General features: G+C 39.1%; 1 protein-coding gene across 14 annotated transcripts in view; it reads right to left on the bottom strand.

Annotated features, from left to right (window-relative positions):
- NRXN3 (neurexin 3) overlaps nucleotides 1-22,445 on the bottom strand; it is a 964,190-nt gene that overhangs the window by 847,243 nt on the left and 94,502 nt on the right. For 8 of the 14 annotated variants that reach the window (XR_004060782.1, XR_004060783.1, XM_030949965.1 and 5 more), the window contains 2 exons: nucleotides 22,319-22,348; nucleotides 19,979-19,990 (listed from right to left, as the gene is read on the bottom strand). The exons of 2 other annotated variants lie outside the window; for them this stretch is intronic. Coding sequence is in view for 9 of the 12 variants with exons in the window: in XM_030949965.1 (XP_030805825.1) it covers nucleotides 19,979-19,990; nucleotides 22,319-22,348 (42 nt within the window). In the remaining 3 variants the exon portion in view is untranslated. The remainder of the gene's footprint in view (nucleotides 1-19,978; nucleotides 19,991-22,318; nucleotides 22,349-22,445) is intronic. 4 more of the 14 variants (XM_030949968.1, XM_030949979.1, XM_030949970.1 and 1 more) reach the window with 2 other exon arrangements.

The raw sequence follows: 22,445 nt of genomic DNA, 5'->3' as shown, positions 1-22,445 counted from the left end.
CTGCCTACCATAGGGCTTTTTAAAATTTATCAGACAAAACTCTACCCCATTCTTGATGAATACTTAAATTTCATGTTTAGAGTATGTATGGTATTAATGCCCAAAAATATCTCAAGAATATCTCAGATTTATACCCTCCTCTGCCGCTAATTCCCTACGGGACCCTCTTCCTCCTCTTCCCCTTGGAAGACAAGACACTAATCATTCCCTAGCCCACACAGTAATTGTGGGAACACAGCCAATACTGACAAAGAAATCTGACTCACAGATTGGAAGTGCCATTGGGAGAGTAAGGAGTAGCAACCTCTCACTTTTCTACTACTCCAACAGAAACATAATAGAAGAGCCAGGATCAGGAGAACAGAGTGATCTGTACTGAGAGACTTCCTAGCATTACAGAGCCTGACAGAAGAAAAAAAATGGAAAAAAGACAGAACATAAATGCAACAGTATTAATAAATTATATTCACTATTAGAATGCTCTTTAACACCTTTCCCTGTGTCTTATCAGGTTACAACAACTTATGTTCTGCCTCAAACTGCCTGCTATTCACTATAAGATTATTCTCCAGTGATGTATTCTCATTATTTAGCCTAATCCACTTTGAAGCGATTTGAGCTCCAGTTTCTGCACAGGTTTAACTTTGATCACTTACAAGTGGAATCCTCCGGATGTACACAACATCTATGTAAGTACAAGAAAAGACACAGAAGAAACACAAGGTCACAGTTAAGCATGTACTGGAAAAGCTCTACAGTGTGACCTAGACAGAATTACCAGAGGAAGGGAGAGAAAGATTTATACCTATTTACATTATCCTTTCAAACCAGGAGCAATTTCCCCTTACTCTAAAACACTGAAATTTCCTATGAGATTTGCTCATATAAAAGATGCAAAATGAAACTTCAGCTGCAACCCCTTAAGCCTAAAACATGTTAACACAGCATTAATGATGTCTTGTTTTATTATTATTAATAAACCCTCTCTCAGACAGGATTAAACGCCAAAGGGAAGTCCAGTAGTTGTACCTCCACAGGGGAACTTGGGTGTCCAGAAATTTCCTGGCATTATTCACTGCTGCAAAGACAAGAGTCATAAAAAACCAGCAGAGCCTGAAGTCAAATATATCTCACCTGCAGCAATGGTGCTTGACAGCCAGCATGTACACCCTGTAGTCAATACAAAAGTTTCCTTAAAGTTATGGGATCCTGATGTGATCAGAGCTTAAAGGTACATCAGTCCATGCTTGTATATGTAGGTGAAGCATCACAAATACTTTACTCAAAATTAAGCCAAATATATTTTTGGGATGGACAAAATGAAAAGCAAGGACACAGGACAAACTAGGGAAAATAAAAGTTTCAAGTTACCCATGCTACCTTTTTTGGTGGCCTTTTCTCCCTCCTGCCTCACGCTTTGAACATGCAGTCTCATAATCTTCTGGGTTGCAGTATACCATGCACACTCAGCAGCATCCCTGGGAAAAAGGTCTGTCCTTCCACAGTGTCCAAGATCTGGTTCTTTGGTTACTCCTGTCAGTATACTCCCATGGCCACATTGTGCTGCAAAACCCCTCTCTACTAAAACCATTCTTGAACCCCCCTGCACACTTCAGAAATCTTCTTCCTCAGCCTTATGATCCAGGTCTCCCAGTGGAACACATTCTCCTTTGGTCTGAAAAGTCTCGTCTGAGCTCATCCATTGAAGGAGAGAATGAATTTAAAGGAGACAGTAGCATTGTAAGCAATAAGAAAAGTCCTATCTGCCAAGCAGTCATTAAAAATTCTGCTTAAGGAAGAGCAACTGCATTTGGCTGTGTATTACATGTCACTATGGACACTACTCTCTTCTAGGAACAGCTGCAGACTAACTGCACTAGCCTGTGAAAAGCCATTCTGTATCAGAAATGGCCCAAGGACTGCCAAAAGGTCAAGAACTAGAGGAAAGCACACCTTCTTACACTCAGCCAAAATGCATATCCTGCAGCCAGTCAGATCAAGAGTTCTTTGATTACTCTGCGAGATAAATCCACTTGCAAAAAAAGACCTTATTGCAGGGAAGCAGTGTCTTGAGAACAGACAAAAACTAACTGATAGAAGAAAATCACTTTTCTAGGCAAGTGATGCCATGCTGTCACTCTGTGTTTAAGCATACATAGACCACTTGGCTGATGTGAAGCTTGCATTTGGTAAGAATGAAAAGAACAAATGGGAAGCATAACCAAATCCAAAAGTGGCCAGGAAAGAATATGCAATACATACCATTTGCTTATTTGCAAGTGGACCCATCATGTCCCCCTGCTCAGTACTTGCTGCAGTAATTACCTAGGCAGCTTTTGTGGTCTTCTGGAAACAATAACAAAAGTTAAGGGACTTCAGATCAACACAGAATTATGACTTTTTTATTATAATTCATCAGTGGTAAATCACTCTTATTCCCCTCTTAAGAGACAAAATCTGACAATATTTCTTCTGGGACATTTCTCTAGTTATTTGGAACAATCAGCTTCTTGAAGGACAATACAGGAAGTCCTTTTTCCTGATGAGTGTTGATAATAACCACTGAACAGGTCAGAAGGCACACAAAGGGAGCTATGACCAGTATCACTACAGCAGAAATATGCATTCCCATTAGTAATGTTGGATGACATGAGCCACAAAGTTTATTCTGATATACTCATTTCGTCAGTGAGGTGGCTTTCAAATTCCTTTCTAAACCAGAAGAGTATAAGGATTAGTTTTTTGTGACTACTAGAGAGCTCTTCGGAAAGCAGCTCTATGATATTTGCAACCAGAAGAGCTGCTGGCACTTTTGGTGGTCTCAGAACAAGGTCACTTGGTCATAATGCTCTTTTCCCATCATTGTTCCTTTTTATCACTGTAAATATTTAAGAGCTTCTTTGTACTGATCCACCAAACTTATCTCTCTTCGCCTGCCATTGCAAGCCCTTGGATGCTCCATGAATCCAATGTCCAGACTGTTTGCTCCACTGCACAGAAACGCCATCATGCTGAGAGTCGTTTGGCAACACCTGCCAGTGATGACTCTGTTGTATAACAGTCCATTAGCACAAAGTTCTTAATGAAAATGAAAGCTGGTAATGAAGCCAAAAGGCAGCAGCAGTCTCTAGTCTGGGGAGGGTAATTAAGCTAGAAGAGATAGAGTGACTGAAGAACAAAATTAACACACAGAAAAAGAAAAAAGAGACCTGGTAGTGCATTAGCACTAATGTAGTTATGGCAAACCATCCAGTTTCCTTTATGAAAGCATTTTGTTTGCATTTGGTGGACTATTTTTTAATTGCTAGCTGATACAACAACAGCTTATTGCTCCCTTAGAGATACAGATGTCACCTAGAGCAACACACACAGGATTTCAACATGGAGCAGATGAAGAACCTCTGAAAAATGATGGAAATCTACATATCTATATTGTGATACAGCTGAGCTTTGGAGAAGGGGAAAAAATTAAGTTATCCTCCTCTAAGTTGCCATCTCATGTTCACTAGGTGTGGAAGAGAAAGACTCCCCAGAATGGCTTAATTTCAATAAAATCGTCAAAAGTCAGTGGCTTGCATCTTTGCACTTGCTAAAATACTCTATAAGCTGGTGCTGTAGCACTCATTGCTAAGATGTCCTCTCTTGCTACTGGACCTAGAAGGCCTTCAACGAATTGAACAGTAACCTTTCTACATAATTTCTCTGAGACAACCCCACGATAATTCCTTCTTGTCCTGCGTGTTTATGGTCCATATGTGTTTGGAGATGGCTTTCATATCTTGCCACTTCCTCAGCATGAAGACCTAGTATACATACGAGGCCTTTGTCTCTCCTTCTTAATCAAGTCATGCACAATCTTAATCACCAACCCTTTAAAATACTTAGAATTTGCTTGACACATCTCCACCTTACAGTACTTAAGGTCCTTAAAAGTTTAGTCTAGGTGCAGTTTATCAGGTCTCTTTACAGATGAATTATGCACCTACTGCTTTATGAAGGATGTCATGGCACTTAGAAAACAGAAAAATGTTGCCTGTCCACACTGATGATTGCAATTCTTCCCATTCTAGTCAAATCTATACATTTCATTAATATGTCATTCCTTCCCCTCTTTGTGATCACTAAGAAAAGCACTAGACAGAAATGACAGTAACTTCCAAATTGTCTAGCCTTCTCAGTTCATGAAAATGCTGTTGCATTTTGAATTACTAATTTATTTTAGACAACTCATGTTAAAGCCAAATTTTAATTGTGGGGTTTTTTAAAGTAGGGCATTTTGTCAAATGACACATTGGAGTTTAAACAATCACTATCTTCTTTTCATCCACTAATTCTGTAACTGAGTCCAAAAGCAATCAAATGTCCTTTATGAGTTTTGTTTATTAAATGCCACTGATAATTGCTCATGGTTCTGTTATTCCTTATAGTTACAAAGTCATTAATTTTAATATTGTTTCCATTATTTTATTAAAGGCTGATAATTCTTTTAAGAAACAGTTTGAAAGTTAATTCATTTGTTAATTCTTTGTTTGGGGAACGACTCAAATTAAGCCATGCATAGAATCTAACTGTTGAAAAGCTGCCATAGTTTTTGATTCTCCTAAGAGTGTAATATAAAGGACCAGAAGAAACACAAGCAAACAACAACTAGAGGTTATATTATGATCATTATGCTATTGTAGTACAGTTAATGCATACACACAATGTACCACAACTTCTAGAAAAATCCAGAAATGTTTAACAGCCTCACAGAACAAAAGATTGATGATCCCACTGTCTGTGGGTTTGGCTAATTTTTATGTATTTTATTATCATCCTATACAGCACAAAGGTATCTCATGGACTTCACGGTCTCATACACTAGAAATCATAATAGGAAAGGCGTACTTAAATCTTTTTCTTTGAAGTAATGCCTGAAAGGTGGCAGGGAAAGAGTTAGAAGGGGGAAATATGAATCCCCAATACCTTGTGATAGAACAAGAGGAATTTTCACTTTCCTGCTCTAAGCAGCCCACCATGCCAACACGTGACAGCAAGATGTGCTAGGAACAGATTAGAGACTCTGACACTCCCTGCCCCATCCCCAGGGTGCCAAGTGCCCCTGCTGAAAATTCATATGAACATTTCTAACCATTTCCAGCAGTGGCACCAGCAGAGAGCTCTGCCAGACAGCAGAACAGCCTCCTGCCTGCTTTGGCTCAGACATCACACCCTGGGAAAACTGGGATCTACAATCAAACCTCTTTAGGAGTGGATTGAATAACTGGCTCTGTTTACAGCTGTTCATGTGGCATCCCAGCCACCACCAGGTAATCACCTGAACCTAGGGAATCACTGGCCTGTAACTAGAGACTGGCCATGTAATAAATATACTGCTCAATAAAAAGACAGATAATCTTGTAATAAGAGACTCATGAATCAATCTTGTTGTTTCAATGTTTCCTTCCTTTCTTCAAAGCACTCTCTTAACCAAGTGAAATCTTTATGTACAATGAAGTGAATCTCTCCATTTCCTGGCAAGCCAGTGTCTCAAGTGCAGGAGGGACTTTTTATTAATATTATATGCCTGTGAAAGATGAGGGAAATGCAACAGTAGCAAATTCTACATTGCCTAAGAACAATATCATTGCTTAGGCCAACTTCTAAATGGGGCTTTGATGTGACTTGCTGTACCTAGTGTGTTCAGCTGAAAGCTTGCTTAGCTCAATAGCTGTGCCAACAGGAATCTGAGTCTCTGGGCTTTGTTCCTAGCCTTAGTAGTTCACCCTATCTCTGTGGAAAATCAGGTAGTCTCTGTCCTTCACTGTCTTCTGTTAAATGGAAAATACTAAGTGCTCTGAGTGACTACACAGTACCTCCTGCTCACAGCTTTACCAGTATATCTTGTTTCTAGTTCTGCTACCCCATAACTTGCTGAAGTCCAGAGTGCTGCTAACTGCCCCTCTACTTGCTGAAGGTCCAGAATAGTGTGCACTAACCTAACGCTGAGCCTGAGCAGCAGCATGGCATCAGTGCCCTAGACCAGAGCACCAGAGGGATCCAGCACTTCATGGCAAGTCAAAGCAAGGCAGAACTGGGGCTTGAGTGGTAGAGTTGTGGGACAAAACAAAACAGCTGTACTACAGCTCCAAATCTAGTCACACAGGCAGGGTAACATAAGGAGACACTTTAAAATGTGTTTGGCATAGATGGAAAGATACTGACAGTTATTCTGATAAAAATATACTTGGAACAAAATAGATTTTTTTAATCATAGCTATCCATCAATACAAACAAGGTAAAGCAAAGTGACACACTAAGAATAAAATCAGAATAAAAGATACAAGAGAAATAATGATCACCAGATAAAAAGAGAACAGAAGCTTAGGCAATCATCATTATGGAACTACTGAAGGAGAATAGTGGAATTTTCATGGAAAACTTTCATTTATAACTTCTGAAAATTCATATTCTACATGGTCAAAGTTCTGGGAACTCACTGTTCCTGTCCCCAAGGTGACCCATGAGCCAAAGAGACTCCAATCAAAGGCAATAAATGCATTATAAGAAAGAGTAGCGTTAAATGAATTATGCGAAGGTTTAACAAAAAAATATCACAGCCCTCAAAAAAGCATTCAGCAATAACTCCACTCAAATTTTTTGTGTGGACTTAACAGGGCACCATCCCCTCATTTCCACTTATACCCCATCTTAGTGATGCCTGACTGTCAACTGACAGGAGGGCAGAACTGCTCCAACTCAGAACCACAATGAAAGGAGTAAAGTTAGGATATATCTGATCCTTATCGCAAAAGCCATGACAGCAAATATTAACTGGCTCTTTTTTGGTACATGTAACATAGAAGGGTGAAGACCATACAGTCATAGCCACTGTTGTGACTGTGGTCCCTAAGAACAGAGTTGAAAGATTTGAGTGAATGGGGGCAGCACACACAGTGGTAAAACACAAAGTGAGAACAGTAGCATGGGTAGGACAAAAAAAGTCTCTGCCTGGGTCATGTCTGTGCAGAAGATCTCACACTAAGATGATATGTTAGGTGCCTGTCAATCACAGCTGCTGCCTGGGGAGCAGCCAGCAGTGACTTCCAAAATCTGCAAACTGCAGAGGAGAGCAAGCAGCGGGTTCAGAAGTAAGATACAGGCCCAGGGTGGAAAGGCAGCACCACCAATATTAACTTGCCTGTCTCTGGCTTCAACTACCCAGTGTAGAAAGAGAGAACATACTTCCTGTTGCAAAGAGAACATCCATTTCTTTCCTGGAAAGTATGTTCCTTCAAACAGTACAAGCTGCAGCTAATTAGTCTCAGGGACAGACAATTTAGTAGGGCCTGTATTGACAGGACAGGGAGTAGTGGTTTTAAATTAAAGGAGGGTAGATTTAGTTTAGATATGAGGAAGAAATTTTTCACAATGAGGGTAATGAAACACTGGAACAGGTTGCCCAGAAAGGTGTTGGATGCCCCGCCCCTGGAAAATTCAAGGTCAGGTTGAATGAGGCTCTGAGCAACCTGATCTGGTTGAAGATTTCCTGTTTTCCAGCACTGTTTGCTTTCTCAACACCACAGCACAGTTTCTCTCAGGATCTGTAGGCAGTGCTGCACTGTAAACCCATGCAGTATCAGAGCCAGAAGATGTGAATAACAGAGCTGAAGATGAACTCAACTCTTTGCCTAGGGCCCCTGCCCAAAGTCCAGGCTCCTGTCAGGGGTGATTTGCCAGGCCCTGTGGAAGCACAAGCCAGACTCCAGGCCTCCAGTTTGCAGGTAAGGTACAGCATGACCCAGCCTTGTAAACTGTGTTGCCCCTACAGTCTGGGCATGCCAATCCCATGGGGCAGTTTCTCTGTTCATCCCAAGAGGGGGCTGGGCCCCCCTTTTCTACCAGCATTGTGTCTGCCCATTACACAGAGGGAGAAGTAATAGAGGAAAAGAAATTACTCAAAACATCTGAAATAATTTGTGACCACAGCGTGGGGCATAAGAATACAGAGAATCCTTTTCTTTTGTACTTACTACCCAAAAACCTAGTACACTTACAGAGTAATTAATTTAGTTTCATGCAACATTAGACAAGAAACTTATCACCACTTCCATTTCACACATGGACAAGCTAAGGTTCACTGTGGGCAATCAGAACAGCCTGAAGCAAAATCAGAGCAACCAAGAACTGAACTGAAGACTGTAAATCTTGTGCTTTAACACTACCTTTCCTTTTTCAGCATGACCTCCTCCCAAGCTGAGATGTTACTTTTCCATATTCAAAGGTATTACCTTCCTCCCTAGAGAGACCTGAAGGCTGAGCTGGCTTCTCTTCTTTCTTTGCTTTGAGGAGAAAAAAAAAAAAGGAAAAAAAAAGAAACCATATCCACAAACACACTCCAAAGGCAGTCTTATTTAATCCCAGTGTAATTCCCACTGCTTTTTCTTAATCCTTTCACCTGTGAGATAATTGCCAGCATTCTGGGAAGAACTCAATGCTAATCATAGACTTGCATAAAAGGAGACAAAGAACCAGATAAAACAGTCTAAAGGAAATCACAAGGCCTGATTTAACCATGCACATACATATCCATTCCAGACACCCTGCTGAACTAGCCTCTTTCACAACAGATGAAAGGTCTGCTAATGGGCTTGGAGGAGAAGGCCATAAAAAGCTATGTCAGTAAATAGAGGCTTTAGTCTTCTCCTACTGCATTGTGGAATGAGATATCACAAAAATCAAATACCAAAATAGGCTACCAATATTAATATCTAGTTGCCTAATACTCAGCAAAAAATCTATGGGGCTATCTTCCCATCTTATTCTGTCCAGAAGACCAATATTCACAGCAGATTCCTCTTCCACCACTTTAGCTGGGACTCCCAGATAAGAGTATGTATGTTTCTGCTACTCTTCCTTCTGCTTCCCTTCCCTCTTTCCACTGCTGGTGCACTTCCTTTCACTGAAAAAAATTTTCCACTCCTTGAACAATTTAAGTGCCTTAGTTCTTTTCCACTTGCCCTTAAATTTCATGCCTTCAAAGAGAAACCCTCATTGTCTCTGTGTGCTCACATTTACTTTCCCAACAAAATCCTTACACAGCACACTCAGGGCACCTTTGCATTAGGATAGGTTATTTCCTTCTGTAGAATGTTTTTACAGAGAATATGTGTCATTTCCCTTTGTAAAATATGGTTGCTATTTCTATGGTCATGTACATGTTTATCAACAGGTAAATACAGTTTTAATCTTTTTAGAGTATTGCTTTAGCAAGTGGAATCTAATTGGGAGAGTCCTTGGTATAGGAGGCAAGTTATTTGGTGGTTTATAAAATAGATTGCACTGGTGCTTAGAGAAACAGGAATGGACAAGAGAACTCTGGCATTTATTGCCTGTTCTCCTCCAGCTCTCTCCATCTCTGTGTGCTTCTGCTCATTCAACTGTAAAACAAGGAAAACAAATAATTAACCTTCTTGCTGGATGGATGTGAAGCTGAATGATAATGCTCTGTACTGGCTGTGTATTGTTTTCAGGACACGCTCTAGGTGTCAATGCAGCAGCTCCTTGTGCAGTGGTGAGAGGCTTTTGCCCCCACTCCATTGCTGCAGAGGCATAAAGACCCCAAAAATTCACAGGGAAAGTCAGCTGCAGAGCCAGGAACACAGCTCTCACTTCTGAGGCCTCTTCTGTAAGCATGATGCTGTGCAGGAATGTACTCCAAGTATTTATAAGACGCCAGGTCAGGAGGTTGGTGAATTGTCAACATGCTACATGTGCTCTGCTGATGACAAACAATCAGCACACACACAAAAAAAGAGTTTTCATGAGATTCACAGATAGATTTGGCTGGAAATAGCACAAGGGAAGAAAAGCAATCACTCATAAGAGTGGAGGCCATAATTCAGTATCTCTTAAAATGAACTGCTGAGAAATGGCCAACTGGAAATCCCAGCAAATAGAGCTGTAACAAGCTCAAGGCCAGAAAAAAGGGAATCAGTGTGTATCCACTGAGCTCATCAATGTGAAAACTTGTAAAGAGGTTTCAAGCTCCGAAATCAGTCAGATGGGAGGAGAGTCAAAGACAAAATGATTTCTGAAATAAATTTATTTTCAGTTATTTTTGGAAGACAAAAAGGAGGGACATTGGTACATTGGAAAGCTGACAAAAATCATTATTCTCTATAAATTGCTTTGACATTGTATATGCAGTGACCTTCACAGCACTACCAGTTTAATGGCATTTACTTCAGCAGTAGCTGATTTCACTATTAAACAGGGATGCATAGCACAAGATTACACAACTAAATCACTCTTGTAAATATTTAATATCATTGCCTTTCTTTTTTTTCCCTTTTAACAAATCACTACCAAAGGCAGAGCACACAGTAGAAAATACATTTATTTATTCTATCCTGGAAAAAGCTTAGTGCTCATGCATTTTATCTATCTAGTTCTCCAAATGACTTTGACACTTGAAAGCCCTTGTGATCAAAACAGTCTGAAGGAAGGCAATTTTGCAAACATTTAAGAACTGATTTCATGCACTGATCAACATTTACAAAACTTGCCTGATGGAATAGCACAAAGTTTAACCCAGCAGATTGATAGCAAACACCTGAAGGAGAAAATTAGTAAGAAAACTGCACTGCTTTAAAAAAAGTACCTTAGAAGACAAAAAGAAGGAAAATCAGATATTCTCTCTCCACTCTTCTCTTCACTGACACCAAAAAATAAAAAAAAATTAAAAAAAAAAATCATCATTTGGGAAATCAAAGGGAACTCTCATACTTCTGCCTGATAATACAATAAGTGCATCCACCACATAATACTTTCATACTATTATGGATGTACAGTGCAGCATAGCAGGAAATTAAGTGTCCACAGATTTCTCTTAAAATACATTTGTTTTAAAGACGGAGTCAACAGAGAGAACAAATAAAGTACAAGAATGTAGCAAAGAAAAATTACTAGTGTGTATAGTATAATATCTTGTCTCCAGTATAATAGTGTCTCTAGTATAATATCTTAATATAAAATTTGTTGATAAATTTAAATGCCCAGCCTGGAATTGAGTACTTTAAGTATAGCAAATAATTTTTAAAGAGAGCCTTACAATCTGAACATTCTGATTTTTCCAACTTAAGGGAAAGATTTTTTCCACGATCTGGCATAAATGGTCTGTCACAGTGTGGCAAAAATGATATTCTGTTCAAACTGCCAATGATCAGTGACATAAAGCATTCTTTGTAACAGTATTTCATGAGACAAGTAATAAAAGTTATGCTTCTTTTCAGCAGTTTCACAACAGGGGAAAGAAAAAACAATGGATATTTAGGAAGTGAAAAAATTCTGGGGAAAAATAATTTGGTAAACTGAAAGATAAAAAACACATGTAGAATGCACCTTGCACACGTCTACAGACTTCTCTGAGTCTGTAGAGTAGGACTATCCAAAATAAATATGAAAATAGTCAGATAAATGTGTTATTTGGATGATGGAGTTGGCCAGTCCTGCAAGGCACCGGTGCCTGAAAGGTGCGTGCCCTTTGTGAGAGCTGGGAAATGCAAATGCACAGCGATGCTAGGGCTGCCCTGGGTTTTACAAAAGCTTGCAACGTCTTTAATGCAGAGCTAAACGAGAGCCTGTAATCCCTGTGCTGCGATGCAGCAATGTGCTCTCCCCTCACAGGACAAGCCAACAGCCATGCAAGATCCTTTTATCAACATTCACAGGGTTGGAAAATAACTGTTCACAGTTTGCTTCCCAACATTAGTGAGTGAACCGAGAATTGCTCAGAGAACAGGCAGCTGAATACACATGTAAAAGACAAAGGTTCTTCAGTGATATTTATTCTAGCCAAGTTTTAATATTTCAAGGCTTATAGCAACTAACTCTTTACATAATCAAATGTAATTATCTGATCCCAGCTGGTGATCAGAACATTCATCATCAACCTGGTCATTATTAATATACCAGTAATTAAGGGAATAAAGGTGTATGCTTCATAATGCTGGCTTAATACAATTCACTATACATAATAAGACCCCAGATCCCTTTAAAAGACAACTATTTTAACATATTATACCTTTTTCTTACTACTACTAACAATGAAAAATCACAAAGACATAGTATTTTAGAGCAAATACGATTTTTTTTTAAGTCTTCAATAAAAAGAATTTGGTCAATTAAAAGGAATCATGTCTTGTTTTAGAAATAATCTGACCCATAAGCAGTTCCCTAATCAAACTGACTGATATGAGAGAAAAGCTCGATTAAAATGCATGCAATTGACAGAATCAAATTGTAAACACTTACCTACAAATATTACAAACCATCTTCTTGCTCTACTGTAGGAGAGGAGGTGATTTCTCAGGCACCACTGTGTGGTACTGCTTGGCAAATGCTACTGACTTTTTAATGGTGACAACTGTGTACACAAATCCTAAAAGTACCAGTTCTGTTTAAAGCCTTTCCCCACAAAGCAATGCTGGTAAAGAACCATTTCTATTAAATGCTTTGTAGTGTTTAACAAGAGAACTAAGGCCATAATTTAATGAGAATTATCCAGAGTCCCTCAGGATAGTGTTGGAACAGTTTTAGAGTCAGATTCCTCCCTGCACTATTTCTTTTACAGTAGTGCGTTTCCTCTGCTTCAGTATCAGGTATACCACAATAAAATGCTTCCAGAACAGTGAAGAATATGGCTCTTAATATCAGTGCATGAAACCTCTCAGTATAATGAGCTCATCTAGTATGAGACCAATATCTCACAGAAAATCTTCTATAACAGACTCTGGGGATTTTATCCCTGGAGGTACACAACACATTCCCAAGTGCAAAACACCATTAATTTCTATAGGGTTCTCCAGCTGTTTAGGGAATGCAATAGACTCAGCACAGCAACTTGCAGGGTAGGTTATCAGGAACCAAAATTTCAAAACAAAAATGCTTTCAAAACAAATGTATATGCCACAACCTGTGATGGCTGGGTTCACACCTCATTCCTTGCTCTCTGCAGTGGTATTTTCTATTATCTAACCTTATTTCATAGCCTATCAGCACGGATTTCTATACATGCACTCCAAACTATCAAGGCTTTTGAAACAAATGAGGAAATGAAAATCAGCATGAGAAGGAGCTCTAGCTCCATGAAAGGATGAGTACAGCCAAATAAATGAAGAGTTCTGCATGTCACAGGAAGATATGCTTTGCCAAAATCAGAATCAAAACCCACAATACTGATGTGGGGAAAATCACACACCATTAGGCATGAATTAGTAACTGACCCACATGACCTTCTTCACAGTAATAGTTTTACAACCATTTGCATGGCATGTTATTCCCTGATCTCTAGTCAAAATATTTACCAGCTGGTAAAGCACAGCAAATAAGGCTGCTGTTTGTAAGCTCTTATTTTTAATGTACAAGATCCAGCTTACACAGCACATATTTTCTAAACTGTTCAATACCATAACGTTATCTCTCTAGTCCACAGAAGGCCACAAGGAGCCTTAAAGCAGGAAACTCCCCTCTTTCACGGGGTTTCCTATTTTTGCAACTGTCTGATGTGTGTGACAGGGTCTATTTTAGTTCCTGATGGCATTATCATCACTTTGCTGCATTACCATAAAGCCCAGGAAATAAGCTATTACCCACCACACTCCTCCCAAACGTTATCAGAGACAATCATGCACTCACAAAACAGCATTAACTGTGAGAATTAGAGTCCATTTAAACTGCAGCTGTTCCTTCATTCCTAAATAGGTTCTTAAATCAAAACTTCTCCCTGACTGGTCTCATTACTTCATGTCCATTTCAACTGGAAAAAAAAAAAGACTACTTTAAAAAATTTTATGTTTTACAGATAACATTTCTTCCCTGTAATATGACAACCAGGTAAGTAACATTAAAGTGAAGAATTTTTCAAAAAAATACAGTGGACATTTTAGCTTTCAGATTTGTGGGTTGAAATTTTGCCTTCAAATCCTCTCTGGCAAAAGAAATGAACCTGTAATTTTGATTTTCTATTTCTAGTTTCTCTTATTTTCAGAATCAATCTCAAGCTTCAATTATTTAAGGGAAAGATGTTCTATTTATTTTTAACAATACTAACTCTGCATCTGCTGTTAAATGCAAAACTTAAATCTTAGATTTAATATACATGCCGGTGTTCTTTTCAGCTAAAAACCCATGCCCTAGAAAGTCCCAAACCACCACAACCCTGTATTTTGCTATTATCAAAAAAACCCCACAGATTATTATGTTCCATTTCCTATTCTCTTTCTTTGTCTCTTTGTTACCATCCATTGAAAGGGATCAATCTGCAGAGGAAAAACACTTTCAAATCTAAACTGAAAAACCTAAATGTCAGGAACATGCACAATGTCTCTTTAAGAGTCAACAGTAAATTAACTTGCCCATAACAGTGCAATAATTAGCAGTTAGTAGCTTATTAAATGGATGGCAAAGGCCAAGCTGCCATCTGGGATCTCCAGTTTCTTGTGATTGTTATTATGTCAAGATGTGCAACTTGCATTAGCTTTCATGTCACTGTGCTTGCCCTTACTTTACATGTAAATTTTAATGAAACATACAGCACTTTAAAAATCAGACATCCATCAAAAGTGCTATTAGCCTGCCTTTTACAAAGCACATGGCCTGTTTTGCTGCCTCTGCATCTCTACATACCACTAAATGCCTCAAATGAGAAAAACAGGGTGGGGGGAGTAGGGGAAAAGACTTTCAATTATATCAATTAAATACTCTCTCTGGGTAGAGAGAAACCTGAGCTTTGTTGAAAACAGGAGACTACAATATGGCCTAAGACAATATTTTAGCTCCTGTTTACACACAACACAACCACAATGCCTTTAACTCTCACAAGAATCATTATTCTTAATAAAAATGAAGGCCAGCAAAAAATCAGCTGCTTATCCACACATCAGAGGGAGAGTTTTAAAACAAGGCAGAAAGAAAACATATGAGAAAAAAATTAATTACCTATAAACCACAAAATACTTAAAGCATTATTTAATATCTTATGCATATACAATATTTGTAAACTCACATGCTCATAAGCACAAAAATAATTTACCAGAACTGTCCTATTATGTTTGTGTTCATAAATGTATTACAAAAGAGGTATAAAAAGAAGAATAAGACATCTATTCCTTTGCATTAGCTGATATTGAACATTTAAGTGACTTCATTCCCCAAAATTTAGAAAATGTCACCACCACTGGAATATAAAGAAATAGGATTAATGCCTTGCAGAAATGCCACCAAACACTTTACATTTGAAATCATCAACTATCAATCACCTCTAATCAGAGACTTCAACAAATTACATTAAAATATTTGTTTCTTCCCTAAACAAAATATGAAACGAGCAGCAAAAATTCACTTACAAAAAATTTATTCCAGAAGAATAACATCTTCATTCAAGGGGCTTTGATTCTATCAGAGAGGTTTTGCATTTTTGTTATTTGCTAATCATAAGATAAAATGCTTGATTTTTTTAAGTAGTCATTAAGAGTAAAGTTAGAATTGAAAGTCACCATCCTTATAATAATGTATGATTTTTTCTCACCAAAGGAAAACAAACCCACTACCACACATATTTTAGAGTCCTTTCATTAATACTTTTAATTGTAGAAACCAAAACCATACAATATTCACATTTAAAATCCAAATATCAAGATACTTTACAGGGCAAAGCACAGTCTAAAAATCACTGCCAAGGCTGGCAAGACAAATGTAGTGTTGTTTTTCCCCTTGTATAATTAGACATTTAGAGAGCACAAATGATTTAATTTGCTACTGATGTTTCACTTCAACATTTGCATAAACTCTTGGCCATTCAGCTGGACTTATTCACATACAACCATAGAACCATTTAGACTGGAAAAGACATTTAAGGTCATGAAGTCCAACCCCCAGCGCTGCCAAGTCCATCACTAAACTGTGTCCATGAGTACCCCATCTACATATCTTTTAAACATCTCCAGGACTGGCAAGTCAACCACTGCCCTGGGCAGCCTGTTCCCATGTTTGACAACTCTTTCCATAAAGAAATTTTTACTAATATCCCATCTAAATCCATCCCTGGTGTAACCTGAGGCCATTTCCCTTCATTCCATCTCTTCTTACTGAGACGAAGAGGCTGACCTCAACCTTGCTAGGCTGGCCTTTCAGGTAGTTGTGGGGGCAAGGAGGTGTCCCCTGGGCCTTTTTTCCCTAGATTAAAGACCCCCAGCTCGCTCAGCTGCTCCACATAAGACTTGTGATCCAAAACCTTCACCAGTTCTGCTGCCCTTCTCTGCATCTCAACACCTCGATGTCTTCCTTGTAATGAGGAACCCAAGGTGCAGCCTCACTATGTACAGGGGATGACCACTGTCCTGCTCCTGCTGGCTACACTATTTCTGAAGCAAGCCAATACAAATCCTAATGGTATTACTGGTGAAAAAGAACTTGAAAATATTTTCCTGATCAGTAAGGTCCAGTCATTTCCTTCTATTCAAGCCCACAAATGCTATTTCATTTTTCCTGTGTCATTACCTTCAGGTCAATATTACTGAACATCTCAATGAAATAAGAACCTCACTCTTTGAGAGCAATGCTAAACCTTTCAAGACTTGAAAGACCTACTTCAGTTAAGAGCAGGTAGGACCAAAGCAGATAATCTGATTTTGCAATGCTGATTATTAAATGGCAGAATTGGCAGTAGCCTTTGGTCCACACAACATGCATTTTAAAAGATCCCACTCTTTCACTTCTCTCTGACAATTAAGAAAAAACCTACTTCATACTGAAAATGAGATGGCAGCTGTGTAGTTCACACTGAGCACAACTACTGATGGAAGAAAGGAAGGAAAGGAAGGAAAGGAAGGAAAGGAAGGAAAGGAAGGAAAGGAAGGAAAGGAAGGAAAGGAAGGAAAGGAAGGAAAGGAAGGAAAGGAAGGAAAGGAAGGAAAGGAAGGAAAGGAAGGAAAGGAAGGAAAGGAAGGAAAGGAAGGAAAGGAAGGAAAGGAAGGAAAGGAAGGAAAGGAAGGAAAGGAAGGAAAGGAAGGAAAGGAAGGAAAGGAAGGAAAGGAAGGAGCCACATGCCTTGGAGAAGAGCCAGCAGTCTGCAGACTGCATGGGAGCTACAGGGTGTCCCGTGCACACCCAGAAACCACCTCACTGGTCATTCCCTGTGTCAGAGAGGGCATCTTCAGTCCTTTGGGTTATTGGCCCACTGGAGTCAATGTGAATTTTGCTATTGCCTTCAAGGAGACAAAGGACTTACTTCACTGAAAATTGCAGATTCCACCAAGAATACAGACAGTTTTCAAAGGGGACATGAGCCTCAGTAGAAGTCAGATCCAAACCAAGAGTGATGGTAAAACAAAACCCACATGGTAAAACGTAACAAAATGGCAAATAAGCATTTCCTTAACAAAGACTTTCAAGAGAACAAATGATATGGAAGAAGGTGATAACACACTAACTCCAATAGCAAATTAAAGTTGGATATTTGTCATTTCCTTTGATATCATTTACTTGTGGGGAAGCATTAGGGAAGTAAACTTAATATAATTGTTCCTTAATTGCCAGTACCTCTCCAGAAGAGAAGTCATATTCAGCAATTCTTGCCAAACTAAACAAAAGTCCTTGCTCATCACATATTTACCTCACCTCCATGACCAGTTCTGTACCTCAAATAAGAACTCAATGCATTTAACCTGAAACCTCAGCTCAGGTTAAAATGCAAGTGATATCCAGGTGCTTGTCTGTATCTCAACTACTACAGCGATTACCCCAGAATACCTACACTTCATCTTGTTCAATTTTCCAGGAACTTATTTTAAAAAAATTGAAATTTCCAGAACTTTTTAAAAAGGATAGATGCAGAGAAAGCCTATTTACTGCAGTGGAAACAACTAATCAAACACTTACTTTAAATGATGAATGCAAGGTCACAGACCACTATATGCTATGAAGAAGTTTTATGAAATCAAATACATCATATCCAAAATTAAATCAAATACATCATATCTTTTGGCTATATACATGACATGAGACAGAGTTGTTGCCAGTTTTTACTAAAAACTACAAGAATGCCAGAAAAATATGAACCTTCCATGCTAGCACTAAAGACATCTGGTGCCACTTTCTCTGTGAGCTGAAGGCCATGTGTGAGTTCAAAATTACAGTTTGAGCCCTCTGAAAGCAATGCCATTTTTCACATAGACTGATGGTTCTCTGACAAAGTCACTTGCTATAACTAGAGCTAAAAACTACACATAGCTGGGAAGTGAAATGATATTGTCACTCAATGACACAATAAATTAAGTTTCAGTACATATTAATTAATTGTGGACTATAAATTATAATCCTCATGCCTACCAGTTCAGTTAGAATATTTGCCTTGGAGAAGACTTTCAGCTTGGTCCTACACAGGCTGGTCTGAAGCATAAATACCACCCAAGAAAAGAACATGAACTAACATCACACAAGACTTGCCCTGATCTACACTGACCCTTAAACCACACTAAGCCATATATCAGCTAACTGAATTATTGGCAGCTGTGTGGAGGCTCTGACATTTTATACGGTCTGCTTAGAGCTTCAGGATCTCAGATTTTTTTACAGTGTATATATGTGATTATTATGTTCTGATGTTCACCTCTTACTGAGAAGATAGCTCTGAGTACAGCTTAGGTATTACCCCCCATCATCCAAGTTTGGAGATAATAGAAAAACTATGAAATTAATTATTGGAATATTTTTCCAACTTCAAAATAGAACAAATAATATTGATTACGTAATGTAGTCCATCACAGAGAATTCAACAATACAATATTGTTAGAAGAAAGCTGGGCATCAGAGAAAGGAATCATACAAATTAAGGTGTTTAATATGCCTTTGTGCTCCCTTGAATTCAGATATTACAGGAGTAGTAACTATTGAGCAGAGACTGCTTGTGCCTCAAAGGAAAGTTATTATGGACAAATCCTCTGAGCTCATATCCCTCCCAAATTCATAGCTGCACAACTAGTCATTTCATTCCCCAGTGTCTTACTGGCATGGACACAAGCAACATCATCCAACATGTTCAAATCATGCTAATAAATATATCAGATTTTTCAGCAGTGTATTCATTGGAACAGAGTAAGCCTCAGCATAACAAAACCTTTTAATCTTTCTCATTGGAAAATAGGATCAAAACCAAGATTTTTCTCAAGCCATGTCTATAACTTATCAATCAATCTTTCTTTTCCTTCTGGTTCAACTGGAGACCCATAGCAAGTTTGCAGTGTTTTGCCTTTTTGGCAGTTTTGATAAGCGATGGATGACTGCCCTCAGCATGCCTAAGATGGGTGTGAGCTGCTGAAGAGCAAGTTGGAGCCCCAGAGCAGACTAGCATGCCCTGTGCTTTACTGGGCTGCAAAGGAAATGGACCTCTCTGCTTAGCAACTCTGATTACTTCTGCTTCCTCTGCAGCATTTTTGAAACTCAATTTCTCTTTGAAAAATACCTTTGCACTAACAGGAATGATGGGAAGCGGAGCCAGAGGAAGAAACAACAGCTCAGAAAACCTCCATTGCTGAAGGGTACTGAACAAGCCCAGGTTCTGCTGCCACCAACACCAGTAGAAAAACTACCAGCAGTGGCATCACTCTAGAGGAAGTGTCAGCAGGATGAGCTCACTGGCCTATGGCTCTATCCTTGCCTGAACTGACAAACCCTTTGCACCCCAGCATCATCAACTACAGATGGCCTGACACTGCACAGCCCATACTTGGTGTGAATAGGGAGAAAATAACACCTCTTAGGAAGGCCTCAAAGTATTAATCTTAATAAATATTTCCTCCATAATTCAATACAAAAGATTGTTAAGAGACTTTTAAAAATAAAAGCATTAAGTTCCAATATGAAACAGATTCATAAAAATACACTTTGCCCATCAAACATTTTACAAGCAATGAAGTCTTAGAAAGAATGTGATCTCTACCTTTACTTCTACCTACAGACAGGAAGGTGTGCATCCAGTTAAGAGGAGGAACAAGAGAGGTGTCCACCATGGAGAAGGCAAAAGAGAAGAGAAGGAGGAAGCATAAAAAACCAGAAAAATACATCACCAGCCATACTTATAAAAACAAGGAAACGAGCAAATTTATCTAGCAGCCAAAACCAACAAAACACAATGTCAAGGGAAAAGCAAGAGACACACCACAACTAAAACACAAAGCAAAGCTTAAACCACTGACAGTACAATCAGCAGCTGCCTGGTTAAGCTTTAATTTGATTTTCTACTCAGAAATGCAAACTGCTCATGCAATACCACGCCAGTGATATGCCTCAATCCACGTCAAATTCAAAACAGCAAAGGCAACAACAGACTAGGACAGGAAAAAAATAAATCTCATGGTAATATATTTGCTAAACACATCTCACCTACCAGAGCTAATGTATTTGTATATAATGTTGACATTGCACATTTACTCACACATATACATTTACATATTTTATATCCATCATATTTTTATAGACAGTAAATATTTATCAAAAGGCAATATCTGTGAGTTTGTTGGCAAGAAAAGAGAAGCCACTATTCCCTGATGTGTTATAGATAAACAAGGGTGGCTGAAGTTGCCAGAAGCCAATAGTTTTCACATTTTTGCCAGATGAGGGAGTATAGAAAGTGCTGATGACTGGCCTGAATAGGTCATGCAAGTCTTCATGAGCCAGCTGGGTTGCAACTTGCAATTTAAATGTCCAAGTGCAATTGTTTACATAATCCAGTGCTAAATCACAGACCACTACAAAGAAATGTTCAGTGTTTTTGAGAATGAAAGTGGCCATCAACTGTTCTGATCACTTTCCAACATGCTTTCCTTTGCCAAAACAGCTTGCCATACTCAACTGAATCCTGAGCAACTATGACATGCTGAAGGGACCTGGCTGCTGGATGATCCTTCAATAAGCACAACCTCTGAGCCATGAGCCCAGCTGAACAGTAAGTGGGGACACAGAAGGAGCCCAACGCTTTCCAGAGTCTAGTCAAATGCTCCACGTGCCAAACACTGTGGTCTTGACATACATCTATAAAAAGCCTGATTTGCCTACCTTTCCTACCACACAGGGACGTTATGCAGTACAGAAACTGTTAAGTAAGCCCCTACTTCACTTCTGGTTGTTATCTAACCTTTCATGACCTCAGAGCAGACATCTGCCTTGAAAAACAGAATAAAAACTGAGTATGTCTCAAGTCTTTCTACATTTCACTGAGATACATAGAAATTACATCTGTTTCACTCAAGCACCTAATTAATCTTTAGCCTACAGTGGCACTGTGCACTATCTTATTCCTTTGACTGTCTATCCTCAGATACACGCTTACTTAATGCCAAAAAAACTTTTGGATACATCTAGTCTAGGAAAGCTTCATCAGGCTTTAGAGTCAAAACTTACATTTTCTTCCCATAGGCCAAACACTTGGTCTGGTCTTCCTAGTGTACCACTTGCACACACCATGCATTAAGTCTTACGTCGTTTCACTCCTGCGTTCACAAGACCAGAAGGCATCAGGAGTGCTGCTAACTCCTGTGCACCCGTGTCAGTAAGACACTGGCACTGTCAGAGGCAAACAGAGCCACAATTCTCCTTGCTTTACCTGTTCTCACCAGCTTCTTACTAAACACCCTCACCGTGCAAAATGGGACTAATTACTCCATCCTGTCACAGACAACAGGTCTGTACCTCTGTGCAGGCTGAAATATTAAAATGTGATCTCTGATCTGGGCCTAGATTGCATTTGTAGCTCAATATGGGGTTAGCCTTGTTGTTCTTCTCAACCATTTTGTTCTGTATGTATTTGAGTATTTTAAATTGCAGACACAGGACTTGCAGGCCATTATATGCAAATTTCCTCAGGATTTATAATGAGTTAGGATCATGCCACAAGGGTTATTAATATACTTTTTGTAATAATTGTACTCTTAAAATAAAGACCAACGTTGAAGTCTACATTTAGTAAGCAGAAGTGGGAGTCATTACAGCTGGCACAAGAAGAAAGAAATGGCAAGATAAAGTAGTTAGTGGGCTGCCTGGAAGAAGGATGCATACCTTTTTACCTTCCATGGAACCATTTCATGCTCCCTCCTGGGTCACTGAGTCCCAGGTTGACAAGAAGCCTTGGCTCATGGGACACAGAGGCAAAAATGCAAATGGCTTGACTGGCACTCCATAAGTTTAGCTGCTTTTGTTATGCAAAGCCCAGCCCAGAAATGCAGCGGGGGCAAAGCTCCTTCATGATCAGTGATAGAAACAAAGAAAGAGTGGAAGGACTTACCTTGTTCACCCATCATCAGGTGTGAGAAGCCTGAGAGAGAGAGAGAGACAGACAGAGGAAGTAAGAGAAAAAGAACAAAACTGAAAAAGAAGCAGTAATATCCATGCACACTGGTCACAGTCCAATA

Source organism: Camarhynchus parvulus, chromosome 5 (genome assembly GCF_901933205.1).
Source record: "Camarhynchus parvulus chromosome 5, STF_HiC, whole genome shotgun sequence".
NCBI classification, from domain to species: domain Eukaryota; kingdom Metazoa; phylum Chordata; class Aves; order Passeriformes; family Thraupidae; genus Camarhynchus; species Camarhynchus parvulus.
The sequence above is the reverse complement of the archived record's forward strand: the minus strand, read 5'-3'. Positions and strand labels throughout refer to the sequence as shown.